The sequence below is a fragment of the Syngnathus acus genome, chromosome 6 (genome assembly GCF_901709675.1).
Source record: "Syngnathus acus chromosome 6, fSynAcu1.2, whole genome shotgun sequence".
In the NCBI taxonomy this organism is placed as follows: Eukaryota; Metazoa; Chordata; class Actinopteri; order Syngnathiformes; family Syngnathidae; genus Syngnathus; species Syngnathus acus.
Window position 1 is genome coordinate 12,799,361 of NC_051092.1, and position 16,547 is coordinate 12,815,907.

A 16,547-nucleotide genomic window follows, 5' to 3' on the forward strand; every position below is an offset into this window, starting at 1 on the left:
TTATGTTCTTTGGTGCAGATATATTGGAAGGGGGGTGGGGGGGGGACAACGTTTTGTTCATTTGTTTTATTTTTGAAGGCGAGGGGCTGGAAAAGATGAATGGAATTTCCATTTTCATTATAAATCTTGATTTGAGACAAAAGTGATTTGAGTTGTGAACGTGATGGCAGAATACATTAAAACTCATGAACCAAAGTATCACTGTATTTGTATACAAAGAGTAAATTACACAACGCTTGAAGCTGACTTTCGAAAAAAAAAAACTAAGGCAAAAGGGCAGAAACCAACAAAAAAAACCTTATTGAATTTCTCCAAAGTTGCTAAAAAGATTTACGCTAAACTTGGACTAAGCCTAGCAGCATACTTGCCATCAATCCATCAGTCACAATATTAATTAAAAGAAAATATATTTTACTAGCTAAAAAAAACTGTTCATGGTAATCCACAAATGCTACATCATGACAGTCTTTTTTTTTCCCAAAATATTAAAATATGACATTGGCAATCATGCTATTAGGCTAATGACCACTCTCCATCAAGTTACAGAGAAATTAATTACATAGTATTTGAGTCACATTGCTAACAAACGCTAAAACCAAATACCCTCAACCTATACGGCTGTGTGTGGAGTAAAACTAAAATGAACCCTACGTCCCCTCTACTCTGCAAGTCAAATGTAAGCAGGGAGATTATCATTGATACGAGGCAGGAGAGAATGAAACTAATAAAAAGGCAGTGTATCAAAGTATCGTGCCTAAGCGATAGTCACGTGAGGGCAACTACGCCACAATTCTGCTGTTCTCTAAATGAATCCCCCTTCGCCCCCTGCTTGATTTATGGATCTGTATAAAAAAAAAACTTGTTTTTAATCTACTGCTGCCTGATTCTACCTCTCTAATGAAATGTGGATCTGTGTGTGCGCACCCGTGTTTGTGTGTTTGATAATGATGTATGGAGGCCGAGGTTGGATTCTTTGAGCATGAATTTTCTCTCTGATAAATATGCATTCAGCCGCACGAGGTGATGAAGCTGTATAGCGTTCTGTCAAAGCACATACAACCACACGCATGTACATATTTACATAAAGGGCACACAAGCTGAGACCTTCATTTTTGCCTGTTCAAGGCACAGCATTCCTCGAATATCTATGGCAGTTCACAAAAGCATTTCTTGAACTGATTTATTTAACATCTTAGCCAATTCAGAAAAAAAGGAGATCCAACACATGAAGAATTACAACTACAGCTGTGAAGGAAATATCACTCAAAGCAAAACCTTAATCTTACACGTTGAAGGATGCTATTTACGGTTTAAAAGTGCTTGTGCCTGCTTAGGCTGGCAAGTCGATTGGAGACATGTCAATTCCAGCTGATGACCTGCGATGCACTGGTGTGCTCAATCAGTCCGGCTTCCGTAGCAAACGCTAAGTGACAAGAGACTATGAGCATACAGTCCTTTCCGCTCAGTCCGACGTGAACACGCAGAGACATTTAAACTCATCAGGGCCTTCTCTCTCGTCTATGACCACCCTTAGCGGGCGATGAAAGACGACGTGACGAGCCACGGAGTCTCACAGCTGATACGTCAAGCATCAGAGTCAAAATTACATTTAACTAGGAAGTACAACTTTGGGAGAAAATTGCGTGTGAATAATGAAGAGCTGACGCTGCAATAAAATGCTGGGAAACAAATTAAAATGGAAGAAATGTTCAATGTGAGTCTGAAGAAAAATGTGCGGTACATGTCGAAAATTTGCCCTCTCCCAGGCACATCCTATAGCTAGAAAAACCTTGCAAAGGTTAACACACACTCAAAAGAAATGAGAGACTAGTGTAAAACCACTTTGAGGAAATGAAAAGATGCATCAATTAATTTAGGAATTTAGTCATGGAAATAATAAAATCATAATTAAAAAAAAAAGTGGAAATTTGATCATTGGTTCCCAAGGAATGAGCTGGAATGATTGCATGGAAGGATGAAGTCAATGTGAAAAAGTTTGTACTGATATTGTAATATTGAAAGGGAAAATTGGGAATAAATACAATTTGGCGAATTTGGGGAAATGTGAAAAATAGTTCCTCAGATGTCCTGAATGATCTGAACATGCAATAGAATGAATCAGTCTAGAAAACCATTAAATGTCTGCACTAATTTGGCAATGTTGCCATGGAAAATGTGGAAAACGCGACGGAAAAATGTGGACATTTGGATAGTATAAAAATTGTGACCGAGAAGTTCGAAATGATCTGAACTGATCGAAGTTTAATGGGAAAGATGAGGAACTTTTTTGCTGAATGTCTCAGTTACTTGAATCGTACTTCAGATTTGATTTCAGGTTTATCTGGGTTTTTTTTCCTCTAATTTAGTCCTCAGTGTGCCTCCCAATAAAGTCAAACGTGCATGTGATGGCACTTTTAAGAATCCCTGGAAAGTGTGTGAGACGTCTGCTGAGCTCAAGCTGGTTAAGTAAGCCCTCCCTTCTCAGTGCCTGTTTGATGGAGAGAGAAAGCTACTTGATATCCAAGCTATTTAAATATACTAGTCATAAATAACTATTATTTTTATTGTGTTGCTACAGTTCTATTCTACTTTATTAAAAACATGTAACGGAAAAAAATCTTGTTTTTGAGAAGCTGTATCGATCAATAGCATTTTAATGCCGCAATCTAGCTTTCTGCAGCCATGGCAAGAAGCCCGTTCAAAAAAATTTAACAAATTGCTCCTATAGCCCATTTCCATTATGAGCCACCCCACAATTAGCCCGATCACATTTCAAAGCAGTCTCAAAACGGGGATCATAGCAGATAAATGTTATAGCCATTTGCCAGATGCTTTGAGCATGTTGGTTAGTTTGGCAGGCATCAAGCAGCTTGGCCGCATTTATTCCCAATTGCCTCCTCCTGTGAATTAAAACACGGCGGCCCATCGCTCTGTGCTCAGCACTTCTGTGACTTCAATAAAACAAAATACATTCTCCTCTGGCAAAGGGAGGAAAAGTGTGAAAGAGATCCAAGCCACCTCTCACCTCATCTGGTCCCGCCCCGCCCCCCTGTCCCAGGGCTACGAGCCCAGCCTTCAGAGGGTGAGGGATGAGAGCCTGTCAGGTTCAAACAACAAAGAGGTGCTGCCTTACACATCCTTCCTCAACCTGTTCCCCCTTTGGTGGCGGTGACATCATTTAAATCATTTAAATCCTGCCAAACGTGACCCGTGGCGAGTGACCCGTCACCGGGAAAGGCCCGCGTCGAACTGCTTATCCGGCATAAAATACGACCCGGATAACTACGGGATTTATTCAAAATTATTCCTCGGCGGCACTCTTTCACGCAGAGCGTTTGCCCATAGTTCACTTGATAGTTCAACGCGGTCCAGGCAATTAGAGGCAGGCCACACCTCTTCGGGAGACCGAGCACCTGGTTAGAGCGGATGGACATGAGGAGAGCTAAACGGCGCAAGATTGCAAGGCAGGCAACTTTAGGATTCATTTAAGTTCGCCCCATCTCCCTGGTCACTTTATTAGCAGCCCGGGAAGAGTGATGCATGTCCCACAGCTATGCAAAATGCATAATCAAGCATTTAAATATGAAAAAGTCATGAGGATGAACGTGTGCCTGCGCATGTGCTACAACGTAGCCCAGTAACATATTGCTGCTGTCTACAATCTGGTCCACGGAGCATTTACATTATTGGGAGTTACATTATATAGCTGTTGGATTCTTATATATGGATAAATATAATTTTGTTTGTCTCTTTTTTTAGTCATTGGTCTCATGGCATAATTTGTTTACTGGTTTATTAATAATACAATGAAAAATATTTGAATGGAAAATTTCTTTGTACATTTAAAAAATAAAAAAAATAAAGGACATGACTGACGCTCCCTGACACGGATACAAACGGACACAATTGTGCTGCTTAATTCACATTTCGCAATATTTATCAGAATGACATTTTTGAACTAGTGGGGACGCATAGAACATATTATTGGAAAGATTTTTTTTTGACTTGACATCCCCTTTAAAATTAAGAATACTACATACACATTTGAACCTGATTTTCTTACATAAACCAGAAATGACACATTTGTCCATTTTAAAATGTGGCCCAGCACAATAAACACAAGCGTGTGGAAGACCTGCTTGCATAAATGTTGACGGAAAAATCTTTTATTCCCTACATGCTACAAAAGCTTTCTTAATAATCCCACAAACCACATTGTAAAAATCCCTTTAGTGGTATATCACACTAAATCCCACTGTTGCTTTTGTTCTTTCATTGGAAGACGAGGCGTAAGAGCTTTTCAAATTCCAATTTACATACGGCAATTCTGTATATCCGACCCATCTTTGTCGTGTCAAGGCCATATAGATTGTATAGTCGGGGAAGGATAAGAAAGCTTTTTATTCTCAGTCGACAGACACACAACACGGGGCAAAATGCAAACAAATAAATAACCAGGTAAAAGACTGATGAAAAGGTCTCCCCGGAGAAGCTGACGCATGCAATTTAGACGAGAGGCGGCGCCGCGGATGTCGTGGAAATTAAGAGAGCCGCGAGGATTGGAGGATGAGGTTGGGACAGAATGGAGAGGTGGAGGTGCAGCTATGATGTCAATATAGTCTGGGGACTATTCGAAACGAGTTTGCTTGAGTAGGAGAATCAGGGGCGAATCATTTCAACTGGATTTAACAAAGCTTTCTTTCGCAGTGACGCATCAGCACAACGGCGCTTTTATAGGTTTTCTTTACCACACACAAGGCGATATTCAAACAAACATTCACAACAAACGACGATTTATAGGAGCAGCTCTCAAAGTTTGTACCACCTCAAACAAAACAGCTCAAAGAGTACAACCATAACAATTCGGATTTGACAAGAAAACCTTCACCAATGTCGGTTGCAATCAAGAGGGTCGACGGGCTCTTGAATGAAAAAGATGAAAGACTTTGTGAGTCATCATTCTCTCCCTTAGAAATGTTACAAATGTTAACATTTATGTATTTAAATGAAGGCTGAGTGACTTCAAGAGATTGTACTTCTAGTTGGCCATTCTCGTATGAATTAAAATGGCCTTTAATATAATTTTCTTTCCATAGCGTTCAGTACTCTAACTAGAACATGTAAACATTATGCAAGATGGCCCGAGCCAAAACCCGGAATTCAAATAAAGGTGCAGCAACCGGCGCAACTTTTGATTTTCAATATGAAGCAGAGGGGTGCAGCGACTAAAAGCTCAGCATCCTGGGGGCCCTGGAGGGGCCTGCTAGCAACCAGGTCAGCATTTCCTATGTGTCACTTCCCGTCCGCCTCAGCGGGAAGAGCGTGGCGTGGCACGTTGGCCGGCGGGGGCAACTCGGCCTGTCAGGCTGCCAGGGGAGGTTATGCACAAGGTAATTAGACAATACAGGCAAACACACACACACACACACACACACACACAATATCAACTAGTACCACTCACTCCCTACGCATACAAGTTCAGGTTAAAAGGGATAGTTACACCACCTTGGGTTTCAATGCATGTAATGTACCTTAACCAAGGCAGTCATGCAAGAAAGTAACTTTCTAGAACAATAGTTCTCAAACTTATTGCAACTAAGAAGTAAAAAAGGATTAACTAATACTTGAAAACAAACAGTTCTTTAAGTTAAATGCATTTGGTCATAAAATCGGGCATGGGCTGGTGTCCTACAAAATTTAAGCGCTGTTCTCAGGAACTTATATCATCCTCCTGTGAATCTTTATCAGGCGCTGCGTCCAGCCCTGTTCATTGTTGTTACTTTGTTTGTGCCATCCTCCTTTTGGGTGATTTTGGTTTGTACTTTTGTATATAAAGACTTTTACTTTGCAACATTTAATTCTGTGATTCATTTTGTACCACTAGAGGGAGCCCATGTCTACACTGTCTAGAACGAAGGTACCAAAGTCGGCATTTTATTATGGGGGCGGCAGACAAATTATAAAGAAAGGAAGAAAAAATATGTCGACACAAGGTTGTTTAGGTTGAAATTTTTCTGTTGCATTTAATCTACATATGTGTGCTATCACCAAGTGAGCATGTCCCCGACAGTCCTGTAATTTGTTCGCAATTGTCTGGTTCAGTTGCATTAGGTTGTGTCACTCTGTGCGGACTTAAAAGACTCGTCTATAGCCGGTGAACGTATGTGTACCGGAATGTGTGCGATAGCGTCCGCCTCTTTGACCCGTGTTAATGTTGCTGCTTGACATTGCAAGCAACAGACTAGCAGCCTCAGTGGACAACGGGCTTTAGCCTAATTGGTTCCACAGCAGAGTCTGACAGCACAGAACTCTCCACAACAGCCACACCACAGCCATATTAATAATACCCCCGCACCCCACTACCATACTACACAAATACGCACACACAACAAAAACAAGCACAGCAATCAGTGACTGACTTACTAATTAGCACTTTTACAAAGAACCTCATTAGCATGTGTTGTTGAGTGCCATTGTGTGTGTGCATGTTTGGGGGGGGTAAGCATTTTGGAATAAAAATTAAAAGTGTGTGCGTGTGCGTGTGTGTGTTTTGTATGCAACTCAGGGGCAAAGGGCCTTGCATGCAGTGATGTGCCCCCTCAGGGGAGACTATTACAGCCCTGGGAGACAGACGATAGAGTCAAAGATAAGCAGAATTTTACAGGCAATCAGGAAAAGTAAATCCCCGACACTCAGGCAACATGTTGGTGGTTAACCGGAAAGTTAACCTAGCTTCGTAGTGTGAGCAGAATCTCTGAGGAGCGGTGTGAGGGAAAGGCGGATTTATACATGTAAAGTGTACGGGGCAGAGGGCACTGAACAATGTCATGTTTTGAGTTTTTTTTCCCCCCCACCTCGCCGCTACCTGATGCTAATGGTGTCAGGTAGGTCATTTTAGAGCCGCTTAATAAATGATTGTTGGTGGAAGTAATTAATGAAATTGTCAGTTAGAATTTAATATCTTAATTACTGGTAAACATAAAATATGCACGTTTGAAAAATATTTGGCTACAAGATGGCACTCCAATTTGAGATTGTGTTGATGTATATTTGACATTTTTATCTTTGAATGTTTTCAGTGAACAATACGTGAAGGATTAAATAGTAATATTTAGAATTACTTTACCAGGGGGAAGATATTGTAAATATTTTGCATCTTTTAATTATCTAGTTTACAATTATTGTGGCCCATCTGTCCATTTGCAAAAATCACTTCATTTTACTTGTGTATTATTAACCTGCTTTTTATTTTACCAAATACTAAATGGTTAATTGGAGTTAAATGGATAATTTAGGGGGAAAAGGTGACTCCTCTGTGAGTAATCTGGTGCATCCGTTTTCAAAGAATAAAATTTAAAAAAAGTTACAAAATATTAACAGTGATGATAATAAATGAGATTTGTATTGCGCTTTCCACAATAGTCTTAAATACACAATAAAATAAATTATATCATAAATATATAAAAATACAGTTTTTTTAACACACTCAATTTTATTTATATTAAATATTGACAAGTAAACTGCTGTACATTTAAATGAATTAATGAGAATGGATTATCATTTCATCATAAAAAAATATTTATTTTACATGCACACCAGTTTTAATCCCCCCGAAATGACCTCATCTACAACTGACCTGGCCCAACTAAGTGCATAAAGAATGTCCTGGAATGTTCTATGAAGTGTGTGGTCTTTTTTTTTTTCCCTTTAACTGTCGCTGTACTTGGCATACCGCGGTCCATGTGGCTGGGAAGGATAAGCCCTCTGACCCTGCTCTTCCTAACAGCCACTGGCTGTTCTGACCTGCCCATTATCTTGCCGTGACCCGCCGCCCCCCCTCCATTATTATTCCTACTGTCAGAACACGGCGCTACACTGCACCGCTCGACGGCAGCGTTGGCCCGCTCCGAGTCCGAGGCGGGCGTCAGGGAAAGAAAGAGGCAGCTCAGAGTAATGGGTTTAAGCATTGTAGTTAAAGGTGAGAGGTCCCGTGCAATCGGGACAGCGGTTCCACTCCTGGCAGCCGGAGCGGAACTCGGGAGAGACACCTGGAAGTAGATATGATGACCTTTTGTACGGCGGACCCCAAAATATACCCTCTTATCACAATGACCTCAGCGCAGGAGCATGGGAAGGCGAGCGAAGTCCATCCATCATCTTAAAGATTAATCCTCCTCTCTATTCTTTTGCTGAATCTATTAATAATGTCAGCAGAGGGGCAAAGATTGATTCTGATATTGTGACTTTTATTCATTAGTCTTTAAATGGGGGGGATTCCTAGAGAAGGAAGCGAGCCTCAGCGGACTTGGAGGACTCAGCATATGATGGAATCTCCTAAATCCAGCCGCTTTAGTTTGCACATTTCAGTTCACAACACAGTGAATCCTTGCTAAAGGTGTACTGTCATTTAATAGGTAAATTAATTAATAATAATAATAATAATAATAATAATTGTATTCAATTTCAAACAATAATAATAATAAATCAATTTGATTAATATTAATTAATTCAATTATTTTTCAATTACATTCACATCTACAAATTTTTTTTTTTTTTTAAATCTGGCAGGCCCTACATATAAAAATAGAAAAATCAGGAATTTTAACAGTTAAGTTGTGTCACTTGTACAGGAAGTCAAGGTACCGTAATTCTTAGATGTAATCTTTTGCTTCATTCTTAGACGATGTATACTAGCTTTCGCACACAATACTGCCAGCCCCAGGGGCATCTTTCAATTAGAGGTTGTGTTGAGTTTAAACACTGAAGATTTACTCTTCCACTCTCAGGCTCGTCTCTTTTTTCCGTCATCGCCTCGTTCCGTTTCGGCTGCCTCATCCTCTTGTGCTGCTGCGCTCTGTAATCAAGCCAGCACTAATGGCTTATTCTTTCTGCTCCAGCGGCCGCATTTCACTTGTTTATTTTCCCACACTCATAAATCTGCGGACGAGTCGCAAGCGCTGCGATATTAAAGCAATAATCTTGGGTAATTATCAGATGCTCCCTCTCACCCCACGCCCCAGCACGGCGGACGCCTGTTCAAATCGCTTCAATAAAATTATTTACTTACCTAAGTGCATGCACACAGATGAAGCATTAGATACTTGAAAGTTGTTTATGTTGTTCATGCAACAGTTAGAGAATTAATAGTTTTATATGTCAGCATATTGCTTCATTGATAAATTATTAAAATAAAAAAATAAAAACTGTCCCATGGAAAACGGAATGGTGAAACGCATTTTAAACATGTAGCATTGCTAGAAAAAGTCTACACCCCCCTGTTCAGATGTCAGTTTTTTGGAATAGATAAAAGTGAGATGTAGGTAAATCATTTAAAACCTCTCACCAAAAACGTGAGCTAAAAGCTGGACAACTCAACTGACAATGACAACTTTGAGAGCTAAAGTAAAGGTAAATAAGTGACACATTGTGGTTGCACAAGTGTGCACACCCTCTTATAACCGTGGCTGTGGTCCTAATTAACCAGTCACATTCAAACTCCTGTTAAATGGGGCACCATGTAAAGGGACTCTGATTAATAAAGTTCGGCTGTTCTCCCAAACATGTGGGATAACAAGTCATATGAAACTAGGAATTTTATTGGTGTTTTAAGTGGGGCTAGAATAGATGAGTGGAATCCATTTATTTCAAAAGTGGAATATAATTTGAGCTAGAAGTAATAAACTCAACGGAGCCAGGCTCCTTCCTAAGTCTTTTTCTTTTGTACAAGCCATTCTTTATAGAAGGATTTAACCTGATGCATATAAAAGGTGTGCTATGTTTGAAAAAAAATCAATGATGGTTAATGAATTTGAGTGGATGAAACTCAAGATATTGAATTGATCGTGAGCATCAGTAAACCTCGGGTGGCCCCGACACAGTCACGTAATGGCCCCGGACCATCGGGCCACTGTTATCTATTGACCAGTTTAAGACTAAAGTGGACGACTTACCCAATCCTCCTGTATGGCGCTGATGGCCTTGTTGGCCCGGGAAAGGTTTCGGCAGGCCAGGATAACACGGGCGCCATGCAGTGCAAAAGACCTGGCTGTCTCAAAGCCTGGAACATGAGGACAGAAACGAGACATTTAATTTTTATTATTTTTTTTAATGAGATGCTTCAAAGGGGGCGATAAGTGATTCTCAGAGGTTGTATCAAATGTAAGAGGAGGAAGGGCCAGTAAGAATCACTATCAAGTTTTCATGTAATTTATTTCACAGAGTGAGCCAGTGGTCTCGGCGCAGAGAGCTAATCATTTCTCTCAGAAGTGATGACACTGATTGAATTATTGTGGTTCTGGTCTATTTCCTCTAGCCCGAGAAGATAAAGTTGAGGCTGTGGCCGTGGTCTCCGAAGAAGGTATTGCTCCGCTCATTATGTCGGCTCGTTATAGGACAGAGGGGAGGGAGGGAGGGAGTCGGATATTAATTATGTTGGTAATTACGCATTGATGGGGGTAATTATGACAAACACGGCTAATAATAGAGGAAGTCAAATGGACAATCAAACACAAACTGAACCTTTGGTGCGGTGGCAGTCGGCAGCATCAAAGGGCCACCGATAAGGCCAGAGTTCTGAAATGGAACGCGCTCGGCTGATAGCGAGAGAATTTATCAGTCCGAGACTACAGCACTGCGTGGCTCCAGCCAAATCACGCGCTACCGATAAAAGTGACAAAAACTAAAAGATAGAAGGCAGAGAAGTTCATTTCTAAATTACAAGTCTAAATGGGTCATTTCGAGCCGTAGGTTGAATTAATTTACTAGATCAACTTTCGCCGTATTTTCTTATTTCCGCTGACATTTACTGCAAGTCTCTGTGAGAGCGGCTACGTTTCTCACTCTCACCTTTAAATTGACTCCAACGCACCCGGCAAGCGCATTGACTGACAAACTGCCACAATAAGTGATTGTGGCAAAGAGGGTCCACCGCGAGGTATCAGAGGGCGGATTAATATGAACCGTAATTAGATTATAGGTCCTAATCTGATTTTCATTATGATCAAAACTGGGAGGCCTACTTGTGAGGAGTGGTAAAGACCAATATCTATTAAAAACCGAAATTGGAGCCGGATTGGAAGCCTGCCGCGCTGACAAGTGAAGCATGGAATTAAATTATATGACTCGTTATTAGGTGTAATGGAGGGGACTGCGATGGAGAACGGCAATCATTCCACCCGCGGGAAATGGAGAAAATAAAAACAACATGACAGGGAGGGAGAAGGAGCAGGGTGACACAGACACAGATTAAATGCATCATTTGAATAGGCAGGCAGGCCGACAGGATTTAACAAACAGGAAATGTTTATATAGAGCATATAAAGAATGAGATTTGGAACTTTTTCAATCAGAAACTTGGAATTATATATTGCATTGGGGGTGAAGCATATTTCTTCAGACCGATGGAGATCTTGTATCTCTTTTTAATGATGATTTTGACTTTTTACATAAAGCACTTCTAAGTGCTGCTTATTCTCCTGTGCAATAAAACTAGTAATAAAAACATATTATATAATGCCACAAATCATAGACAATATTTTTTGCCAGTAGAATTGTCACTCAAAAAAAAAGCATTTACCGTACATTTCGGGCTATAAGCCGCACCGGACTATAAACCGCACGTGCGCACGAGTTATTTACAAAGACAGTACACAGAAAGCCTTTTTAAAGTTTTAATCACATTAACATTTCGTTGTAAACACGGAAGTAACAGCACTAGCTGGGCTAAAGTTTTAATAACATTAACATTTTGTTGTAAACACGGACGTAACAGCACTAACTAGGCGGGTAAAAAAAAAAAACATACCAGTTAACAAAGTCACTGAGAGCCATCTTTGTCTTCCTCCTGTCCACTGAAACCAGTAAAATCTTCCTCCTCAGTGTCCGATTGGAATATGCATGTAAAATCGCCACATGATCGCGTAAGGTTTTTAATGTTTAATTCCCATTTGTAAGAGAATATACACAAAGATGATTGTCAGGAAAGACATAATTATTTAGGGGTGCATAACTTTTATTAACATAACAGCACAACAGCGGTCCACAGCCTTTTTATGAGTGTATAAGTGTATTAGTCATGAGAAAAATCACGGAAAAAAAACGATAAAAGCCGCACCGGACTATAAGCCGCAGGGTTCAAAATTTGAGAAAAAGTAGCGGCTTATAGTCCGAAATTTACGGTAATACTTTTGCAAAAGTCAGTTGTTGATATTAGATTTTTCCGAGCTATTATTCTGTGGTAGGTGATACAGTATTTCTTTCATCCACAATCGGCTTGGAAAACTACAATTGTAAATTGAGATAAGCATTGACATGGTATCGATGCAATGTGATTTATACTTTAAATAGGATTTGTTTTCAAGCCCTAGAAACAGCATGAAGTAAAAGCTTCTTTGAAATGTTACAAAATGGACAGGAGCACTAGCTGCTGGTAAACAACAACGCCTCACCCTGCCCCCCCCCCCCTCACTTGTTGTGTGTACACACCATGAAAGTGAAATTAAGGAGCGCCAGTGTTTTCCATAATGGAGAACAAATTAGAATATGGCAGCAACAACGCGCGGCATCAACGGAGCCGTGTATTTGCGGTGACAAATAACAAGGGCTCGACATTAATTGTGAAATAACAAGAGAGCGAGCGGTGCTGTAACAGAGACTTTGTGGTAGAGAGGGCGACTCAAATGAGTTCCCGGTCAAATGTACAACAGCGGCAGCCTGTTTCGCCATTGTTCTCTCATGATGGAACATGACGAGAGGTCACACGCACAGTTTGGTTTTCTCATTTTTGCTCTGGTAGGTCGCCAAAAGCTGTTTTACAATATGCGCTATTCTGCCAGCCTGTGGAATGAAACTACAGGTTCTTTCGCTCGGGGAAATGTACCGATATGTCTACTGTGTCCTGCATTTGACTGAGTTTTTCAGAATACACGAGAACTCCAAATGATTGAGCCACTCGTGGATGATGGAGCAACAGACTCTGTTGAAGTACTGCACTCTATTTTGTCTCATTTGCTTTTGATCAGACGCAATTGATCAACGGAATTCAGCACGGAATTCAACACGCAGCCACTTGTTGCTAGGGAGAATTTGACGTGAACATTTTGGGTGCATTGCAGAAATCACTTCAAAACCATCACTCAAAAATATGAGATCATTTAATTTAAATTTGAAAAAAGAACCACAATTCATTGTAAACAATGTTGAGTGCTGGATCTGGTGAAGCACTGTCGTTAACGCAGTATACTTGACACTACTAATCAGAAAATGAAAAAGCACCACTACTGCTAAAAATGTGTTTTACTATGATGCATAAAAGAATGGTGTAAAATGTCCATTAAGCAACGAATGCTCTTCATGGTACATTAGGATCCTGGCCCTTCAGATATCCCCCCCAATAATGAGTGTGATTTAATGATTTCACGCTTTGTTTGTCCTCTCTGCCCCCCCCCCCCTCGTACACAGGTATATTGGCTCAGTGTAATGAGATCATTACCAGCCTCGTCAGTGAGCGGCTTTATTTGGCAAACGCCGCCACCGCCGTCGCCTGCCTGCTCCCACTCGCTCTTGATCTGCATCCAAAGAGGCATTTAACTAAAATAAGCTCTGTAGTACAATTGGACAAACACAAGTCAATTGAGATCATTACAAGACCTGTGGGTAAACATGTCGAGTTCCCGCGGTCCTCTCTCAGCAAAGCGGGCAACACATGACTAGACTACGTACTGTATCTCTTTGCTCACAAAGAATCACTTAGCGCCATTTTTAATTGTAAGACCAAGTATAAAACGACTTTACTTGTGTGAGCAATGAATGTTATGGATGTGTGACAGTTTATTACACAATTTAATTCTCTATTTCCCTTGGACTATGGTTTTTAATTTTCTGCAGTCAACTTCTTTTACGCATAAAAATTCTCAGACCTTCACATTAGTAGAAGGTTTAATGATACATTTTCGGAGCTCATCAAGAGTGATTGAGCAAAATGTCTTTCACTCTAACAGCTTATCGTAACTAGCCACAACCCCCCATTTTGCAGGTGCGTCGCAATAAATGGTGGTAGAAAGGTATTTTCAACGGTTCACTTGAAACGATTATTCAATCAATTTCTATAACTAAAATCTTGCTCTTTGAGATGGTCGACTTAGAGTTCCTTACAACACTTAGCGATAATCCAAACTAAATTTAAAAGTGTTGTAAATAAAGCTGAATTGGCATATACAAACTGTAATAAGTTGGTACATGTTGGTGCATTCTCACCATGATTGTACTTGTAAAATAATTGTATCTCATATTAAGAAATTTAATTCCCCATGACCATCACTGCAGTGCTGTGAACCCAAACATACCACAGCACTATCAGCAGTTTTTTTTTTTTTTTAACGGGACAGTCTAACTCACAAATAAAAAATGAAAACACTCTCAAGGAACTGCTGTGGACCCACACTCGCACCCAAATGCTCACATGCAAAATGACTTGACAAACTGACTCCAGATCTGAACACCACTCATTAGGCCACGCCCCTTAAAGTTACGCATCAAACACACTAATTGATGCCACAAAATGGCATCGAACCTTTTAAGGTTTGCAAGTTAAAGCTTCAACAACTGATTGATGCATGGCATACAGTTTAAATTGATAAATAATTTGATCAATTTCTCGTAATCTCTCAGTGCTAAGTACACCTTGGCACCTTCTCAAATCCCAACATGGGAGTCCCCCCTCCCCAATATACTCCCATTTTTCAGACTTTTAAGATCCCATTTAATTCCCCTCCATTAGCCCATGAGGAGGGAGATGTCACCCCAAAAGTGGGATGTATGGTTCGTAATTACTGCCCAAGGTTGAGCTGTTCCAGGCCAGAGCGCTGAAAGTGGTCCTATTACCCCTCCCTGTCCCTTGCAGTCTAAACCCTGCCCCCCTACCCTCGCTCTGACCCTCTGTGTCAACCTCGGGACACACACACACACGAAAAACAATCGGGACACAATCTCTCATCATGGTCTTGCACAGCATTAACTGACAATAGTAAGGTTTTTTTTTTTTTTTAAATTGCACCTGCACTAAATGTTGGTCTGCTGGAGCAGTTTTGTGCCATCCTTGAACGGTAATTTTTAAACGAGTCTTTTAAATGAGCACACGTCTTTTGGCCATATTTAAAATAGCATTTTGTCATACATCTGAGTGTGCGCTCGTAGAGAAAATTGTGGCCCCCTCCATCATTTAAGTTATCAACCCTATCCTATCGAGGTTTTAATTATAATATAGTTTAGAGTACATTGGGTGCAAAGACTAAAATGTATTCACTCCAGTCACTTCAGCTCTTTCAGACTGGCCTCTGACACCTCTCTAAAGTTGCATATAATTTGACTAACCAAGCAAAACTGCTCATTACTTTGGCTAATAAAGAAAATGAACCAGAAAGCCAGGGAGGGAAAAAAAAAAAAATCTGGATTTCCTCACACACTCAGAGTCGACGCACTCTCCAAACACATACACACAAAATTTGATCAGACTGCTGAACACAGATAAACTGTGGATGTCATCTAAGCCACAGGCAGCCACTCGGAGATGCTCCAGGACACACGGAATAAGACGCAGACACGCCACTCTCGCTGGCAACATCTTTTTATCCATCTACTTCCTCCCGCTATGAATAATGCATTCCCCTCCATAGTCGCGCTCTGCTTTAACGCACGGCCGCGTCACTCTTTGAGGGGGGTCCTTATTCATAAACAGCGGCGCGGTAAATACCAGAGCTTTGCAGCCAATTTAATGGCAGTTATGCTTAACAAATCTGCCACAATCTAATGATCAGCCACAAAGCCGGGTTGCCGTTTTTTTTTTTTTTTTATCTGTGCGCTGAAGCTCCTCGCAGCGCCGCGACTCACTGAATATGCTTAGAGATCTCTCCATCCGGAGAGAGGAGAGCACCGGCCCTAACACCTAATCCTCTCCCACACAACACAGGGATCAACACAAACACGCAACAATGTTAGTCCTTCATGAATAACATTGGAAAAAGTCGACAGAACATTATGAAGCGCTTCCCTCACAAATCCTTGTCATTTCCTATTTTGTCAACTGTAGTTCCTGCATTGACCCAGCACGTAAACAACAAAAGCACATGGCAGATAGGGCCATGAATTTAGATCGAAACCTTTTTACATGTTTTAAAAACAACTACCTTCCCAGGCACCATTTTTCTTGAAAATGTTCAACTTTAATCTTGTAAGATTCTGACGAGTGACTAGTTTTACTATCTACGACTAAAATTATGATTATTTTTTAATCAAAAATATTCAACATTTCAACATTCAAAGGCTCCGATATCATGACAACCACAAACATTTTATCAACATGCTAGATTAATTTTCTCATTTGTTTGTTTAGATTTGACCAGATGACTCCAAATCAACACGGCCTCCTACCTTCTAAAAAAAAAAAAGGCTTTTCACAAAATGATGGTCCTTTAAGGACAACTGTCCCATGGAGCCTCGTCCAGCAAATGAGCAAAGAGTTTATTTGATAAGAGAGGAATTAGGACCAGAGC

The 16,547-nt window shown here is 40.6% G+C and overlaps 1 protein-coding gene across 1 annotated transcript in view; it reads right to left on the reverse strand.

Annotated features, from left to right (window-relative positions):
- Nucleotides 1-16,547, reverse strand: part of wwox (WW domain containing oxidoreductase) — a 120,860-nt gene that overhangs the window by 100,988 nt on the left and 3,325 nt on the right. The window contains exon 5 of the mRNA XM_037255445.1: nucleotides 9,951-10,057. Within this exon, the coding sequence (XP_037111340.1) occupies nucleotides 9,951-10,057 (107 nt within the window). The remainder of the gene's footprint in view (nucleotides 1-9,950; nucleotides 10,058-16,547) is intronic.